The sequence below is a fragment of the Atta cephalotes genome (genome assembly GCF_000143395.1).
Source record: "Atta cephalotes unplaced genomic scaffold scaffold00022, whole genome shotgun sequence".
Taxonomy (NCBI): Eukaryota; Metazoa; Arthropoda; class Insecta; order Hymenoptera; family Formicidae; genus Atta; species Atta cephalotes.
The window spans coordinates 2,320,069-2,326,677 of NW_012130086.1; the positions used below are offsets into that span (position 1 = coordinate 2,320,069).

Genomic DNA, 6,609 nt, shown 5'->3' on the forward strand with positions numbered 1-6,609 from the left:
TATAATAAACGTAATAACAATATTACTTTACTTTACTTTACTTACTTATTATTATAACTAACTAAATANATATATAAAANATATATATATATATATATATATATATATATATATATATATATATATATATATAGAACTAAAACTTGTATAATTTTTCAAAGTTATTTAATAATAAAACTTATGTCGCAAATAAGTGGCATTTTATTTGCGTACAGGGCACATTATATAATTAATCAAAGACTATGAGATAACAAAATACGATACAATTTAAACGCAATTAATAAACAAACCTGGTTGAACACTTGAGTTTTAAGAGTTATTATGAAACGGTATTGCATATCCAGGAAAGATTAAATATAAAATGCTTAATAATTATACATACAATCTTCCTGTTAAGTCTTTTACAGTTCTTGATCTTGCCAGTCTTCTCAATTATTAAAATGATTTAAATATATTTAATAAAAAAAGAAATCCATGTAAAGATTTTGTCAAATAGAATGCGTGTATATGATTTGTTCTACATGATTTGGAAATATATGTATACAATAATGTATATGTATGTATAATATATATATATATATATATAAGTGTATATATATTTATATTAAACATATGTATAATATATGCATTATATTTATATTATAATATATTTATATTAAATATAAATTGTAATATATATTTAAGAATGACTGGCAAAAGTTGAAATTGATTTCCACTGTACAGGAAGATTATATAAAAAAATAAACTACATAATATCTTTTTCTATACTTTATACACACATTGTCACAAACCTCAAAATCTTTTTCACACTTTTGTTTGTCTTCTTAAAGAAATTAGAAAACCAGTAACATTTACAGTAATCTTATTCAGAAAGAAAAATTATATACACACACAAGACGCTCTAATATCTCACAAACTGCAACGTATAAAGCATTTAATATATAACGTTTTTTAGATTCACTAGAAAACGTGAACCCAGATTGGAACACTTGACGAGCCTTAACATTACCTACGTTTATTTCATGATTTTTAAGGGGGCGGGAACTATGTATACAACGTGTAATAACAATCTTAATAGAAGTATTTCATGGAAGTACAGCGGGTTTAATATATTTCTACTTTCCACGCTATTGTAGATAATATAAAAGCTCTCTTTATTTATATAGATTTCTATTTACTTATAAATATCAACAAGAACTTTGAAATTGTAAAAAGAATTTTTTTTTCGTTCCATCTCAAATGGAACATAGTTTTTTTCTATACATATATAAGTTTTCTATACAAAATTTTTCAATGTGCTTTCGCACTACTTGATTGGTTATTTCCAATCGTGTCACATCTTCGATAATAGAGTAAATAAGGTACCCTAGGTGAGGTGGGCCTCAGTACGTTATTCTCTGTAACACTCTTCACCGTACTGTCGTCATATCTAACCCAGCAGCCATATCCTACGTGGAAGGCATCAGTGAAGTAATGTCCCTTGGTGGCTTCCTTCCCATCGTGATATGTCACCGCGAATAATTTGTATTGTTTTTGTTTGGGTCCTAATTTTTTCGCAGTGTTCGGTGATAAAAATTCTACAAAAATAATTTTCACGTTACGCTTGCCTCATAGAAATTAGAGTAGGGTAAGATGGATTGAAACTATTCAATATACTTACTGCCATCAATTTTTAAGTCGATAGGGAATTCCATAGTCTTTAATATTTTGGAACAGCCATTGGAATACTTATCGAACTTATACACGAACCATTTTAGATGTAATATGAGGATGACTGGCAATTCCTCTAAAGTGACTTGTTTCCAAGCCTCTATTTGTTGTCTCGTTTTACTGCAAGTCAGTCCTTCTACCTGATCTTTACCGACGAGAATCTCAAGAGCGTGTTTTACAGATTCGGCTTTCTGTAATATATTATATTGTATTAGTTATAAAAAATTTCGTATTACAATTTAATTCATTCAAAAGTCTTAGTACTAACTTGAACATCCAACTGCAGTGTGAAAAATGGTTGTACATTATCCGTTGGTTGTTCTCCTGCTCTTGACACTCTGGATCGTAATTGTCCGCGGAAAATATCAGATATTGGTGTTCTTCCGAATTCTGTACACCGCGTGACAGCACCTTTATTTTTTGGTCCCATTACCTATATTAAAATAAGAACAAATAATATTGTTTTTTATAAATTTTGGTTGATATTGTGATAAACTTGAGAGATATTTATACAATATTAATAACTTTTAAATATATTGTTAAAATATCTTACCTGCCACTCTTCCTCATCGTGATCGTTGCTAATATTTTTCGCATTACCAATTGCATTTTGATCATTATTAATTAATTTTGTCACCTATGAAAAAATAGTCAAATTTAAATTGATTAAAAATAATCAATTTTTATAGTAGTTATCTAAATTTTTTAAGAAATAAATATTGGTTTATATTTTTATAAATAAAAATATACATACATCCAACATTTCGTCATTGATTCCATTTAAAAGACATGATAAGAATTCTTCCGCATCTTCCTGTCGTCCTTCCACAGAAAAAGCACAAGAAGCCGAAGTATGTTTTAACATTGTATATACATATGCTGGTTCAAATGCAACACCGCTATATATGTCCATGACAGTATCTTCTCCTCGTTTAACTCTATCTTTTCTGGGCATACGAGCGGCCTCTGTCAAGGGTGTAAACTCACGAACAAATTTGACCCTTAACAAAATAAAACAATTTTAAATATGAATATAATTTTTATAAGATCTAGAGAAAAATATTATAAATTATAAAATATTATAAATATATTATATTAAGTATTTTTTTAATTACTGTAATTACTTACATGTTATCAATCAAGGGCGTAGCAGAATTTCTGCTTCGGTTTTTAGGAAGTGGTAAAGCTATGAGAAGATTATAGAATGGTGGACAAGCCAGTAAAGCTTGTAAGATACTATTGATATAACAGTAATTGCTGCGATTTGTTAATCCCCTCGGTAATAAGCTCACTGTTTGCTTGTCCATTTGATAACCCAACAAAAATTCTAGACACACATAATATTTATTTAAGAAGTTCGTATTCAATGTATACATATAATATTTAGATCTCAACAGTTTATCATTTTAAAAGATTGGATCGCTTTTTGTACTTACCACCTATCCTGTACGTATTAGGATCGTCATAACAATTTTGTAGTATGCCATTTTGTAGAGTTGGTGTGCTAGATGAATTATTTTGATTCTCTGGAGTACGAACAGGACTAATTGATTCTTTTTGGACCATGGTTTTTGGTGATTCATTTTGACAAATTATATGTTCTGTGGGTTTGCACGAAGTATGTGTCTCTGATGTACTGTCTTTCTTAAAAAGACTAGCAAAGGATCTGATGGTTGGAGCCGCAGGTGGTGTTTCAGGTATAGATGATGATGAAGTACTTGGTGTGCTTAAAGAGTCATTTGGCATAGCAAAGGAGTTGTTTGGCGATTTAATAATAGTCTTATCTTGGGAATCTTTCAATGCAATATTTTCCTCAATTTGTGTTTCATTTTTTTCTGTCTTAGAGATAGGTTTAGGCGAAGTTTTGACGATACTTGTTGTAATATTGGATACAGTTTCATTTTTAAACTTCTTATCCGCCTCATTATTTTGGTTTACCTTGACGTCAATATTAGTATTTATTACAGATGGCATGTCAACTTTTTCCGTGCCATTACAATTCTCATTTACAGTCCATACAATATTGTTTTGGAGTTTTGCATCAATCTTTTCATTATTAGTCACATTTTTTTTATCGGCAGTGCTTTCATTTATGTTTTTCACATGGGACTCTAACGTAGGATTATTTACAATAACAGTATTAGCGACGTTACTTGGCAAGGAGTTATCTTCATTTATTTGATGCGTTGATTTATCAGAAGTGCTTTGCGCATATTTTTGAAATGGAACGACAGGTTCTTTCATGGGTTCTTGATTTGGTTGTTGGGATGGTACAGATTGTCGCACGGATCTGTTTATCTGCGGCGCTTGATGATTCGGTTGAGGATAAGTCAGATGTGCATGCGAATTGGATGAAACTGATTGCGCATTTGGATGCGGATGAGGAATCGTTGAATACATTGGTTGTGTGAAATAGACTTGTCCGGTAGCTACTTGATGTTGTTGTGTAGAGACAGAATGATCAGGATAGATGTACATGATCGGTATCTGATATTGCGTCTGATCGCCGATGTATCCCGACTGGACTTCGTTAGTGGGATTAAGGATTCGATTATAATTATCTCTCCTTATACCTCTGCCCCGACTGTTGCGGCGTCCATTTTCTCTACTATAATTCATTTCTTGAATCTCGGCGCCAAGACTATATCCAGGATGGGCATATGCCACTCCAGATATAAACGGCGGAATGTGGCCGTTCGCGGAAACATTGTACATTGATGCTTGCCAGTCATTACACATTTGCGTCATCAATTGTTGCGGATAAGTAGGCGCCGGTGGCATAGCTACAAATAAGATGAAGCAATTTCAACATTAAAAAAATTTTTGATTCTTGAAAATGCACGAATAAATGCATCTATTATATCATCTAAGATATTGACTGGCTATTATATTTATTTATTATATTTAATCTATATTTACAAAAAATTCGCTTTAAACATATCTTAATATACTTTAAAGAATCATATAAAAAGATAGAATAAAATTTTTATATAATAAAATTTGTAGAAATGCAAATATATTCACCATTATACCAATGATGTTGTTGAAGTTCTGGTACTTGTGTTATTCCGACAGAATCAACGTTATTGTTATTACCTTCTATATCTTTCGCGTCCCATGGTAGTTTTAAGGCTTCAGTAATGTCAGATTTAAGAATGGTAAATATCTGACGCTTATCATTATCAGTTAAATCATGTAAATCTAAAAACTGAAGATTCATCTAAAAGAGAAAAGATAGAAATATGTTAAATGTAAATAAACGTTATATTAGAAATTACATTAGATAATTACACAATGCATATTCATATTCGTACATAACGTTTGCGATTCTTGCAATAAATTATATTTATATCATGAGATACATTTTTTAAAACTATTGATTTACAATTCAGCACAGTTATCAAAATCGCGACATTTAATTTTTTAATTTTTGTATCATAAAACATAAAAAATTAATTTTTATTTAATGTTTAATTGATAATAAAAAATTATTCGTTATTAAAGGACTTCTCAATATTACATTTTTTAACAAAGAAAAATTTTGAGCTGGAAAGATATTTTATTACGTTGAAAATCAACTAAAACTTTAAAAGGCATTTTTCTCAAAATTACATTTTTCTGCAATTTTACTATTATTTATGAATAATTTCAAGAATGATAATTATAGATTTCAAGAATGATATTGAGATGATGATTCTTTAATGTGATAATTGATATTAGAATGAATTTTTTTCTTAAAAAATCTTTTTTTTTCTTTTATTAAAAATTTTTTATAATCAAATTTTATACAAATTAAATTTAAATATCGTCAAATCAACAATATCAAAAAAACAATTTCCTTCTTAAATATTCTAAAAGAATATTTTTTAAAAATTCCAAAGAAATTAATTTTATGCAACTATTTTATCAACAAAACTTTATTTTGAAGATGTAATTAATAAAAAATTTATTCTAAAAAATATTGTTTGTCAAATTTCACGATAAAATTGTTCAATTGTGACAAAACAAAATCTTTTTTTGATTAAGTTTATATTTTTCAATAAATGTTTTTGCAATGTTCGGTATCGTATTTTTCCCTCAATGTAAGACTATTATTAAAAAAATTATATTTGCAATAATTATAAGTAATTTGTGAAAAATAATTTTTCATATTTATCTTTTCTAACTTTCAAAGATTTCATCTCTCTTCGCAAGTATCTTCAAAATTATTTTTCTATTCTAATTATATTTTTATTTCGACATCTGTATACATTAAACTCTTACTCTTGACATTTAATATTTCATTTTCGTTATAATTAAGAAATATGTCTCTCATATATATATATATATATATAGTAAGCAATAAAAAGTAAAAAGTTAAAATAAAAAAAGTTGAACACAAATAATATAAAAAAATTTTTAATTATTAAATAAAATTTTATGTCTAATAAATTTTTGAACATTTTTTAAATATATTTTGCTTTTATATTTATTGTTAGAATATAAAATGTATCGATTATTATTCGTTCCCGAAACTGCTTTTATTTTTTTTTTAATTAGAAATGTTATAATTTTATATTATTAAATTAATATATAATTCGACATTATCAATATTATTTATCATAAAAAATTTATCAGAAAGTCTCGACTTAGCTAGGATTAAAAAATTTTCTTGCTATCTATAGGTATCAATTTATGAAGGAATTGATATTTCTCACATTAAACAATAAATACCTCGATGAATACTAAAGAAAATATTGTTTTTTTTTAACAGAGTAAAAAACATTTTAAATAAATTTAAAAAATTTAAATAAAAAAAAAATCTACTAACAACTTTTCTACTTTTACGATCATTTTAGTATCAAGATCAATATTTCTAGAAATATTTTATAGAAATATTTTCGATATACATATATATAT

General features: G+C 27.4%; 1 protein-coding gene across 1 annotated transcript in view; it reads right to left on the minus strand.

Moving 5' to 3' along the window:
• Positions 1 to 1,290: 1,290 nt before the first annotated feature.
• Positions 1,291 to 6,609, minus strand: part of LOC105619573 (ubiquitin carboxyl-terminal hydrolase 10) — a 10,473-nt gene continuing 5,154 nt past the window's right edge. The window contains exons 2-9 of the mRNA XM_012201090.1: positions 4,735 to 4,930; positions 3,147 to 4,493; positions 2,839 to 3,037; positions 2,465 to 2,711; positions 2,264 to 2,347; positions 1,979 to 2,143; positions 1,661 to 1,901; positions 1,291 to 1,577 (exon numbers count right to left, since the gene is read on the minus strand). Of these exons, the coding sequence (XP_012056480.1) occupies positions 1,291 to 1,577; positions 1,661 to 1,901; positions 1,979 to 2,143; positions 2,264 to 2,347; positions 2,465 to 2,711; positions 2,839 to 3,037; positions 3,147 to 4,493; positions 4,735 to 4,930 (2,766 nt within the window). The remainder of the gene's footprint in view (positions 1,578 to 1,660; positions 1,902 to 1,978; positions 2,144 to 2,263; positions 2,348 to 2,464; positions 2,712 to 2,838; positions 3,038 to 3,146; positions 4,494 to 4,734; positions 4,931 to 6,609) is intronic.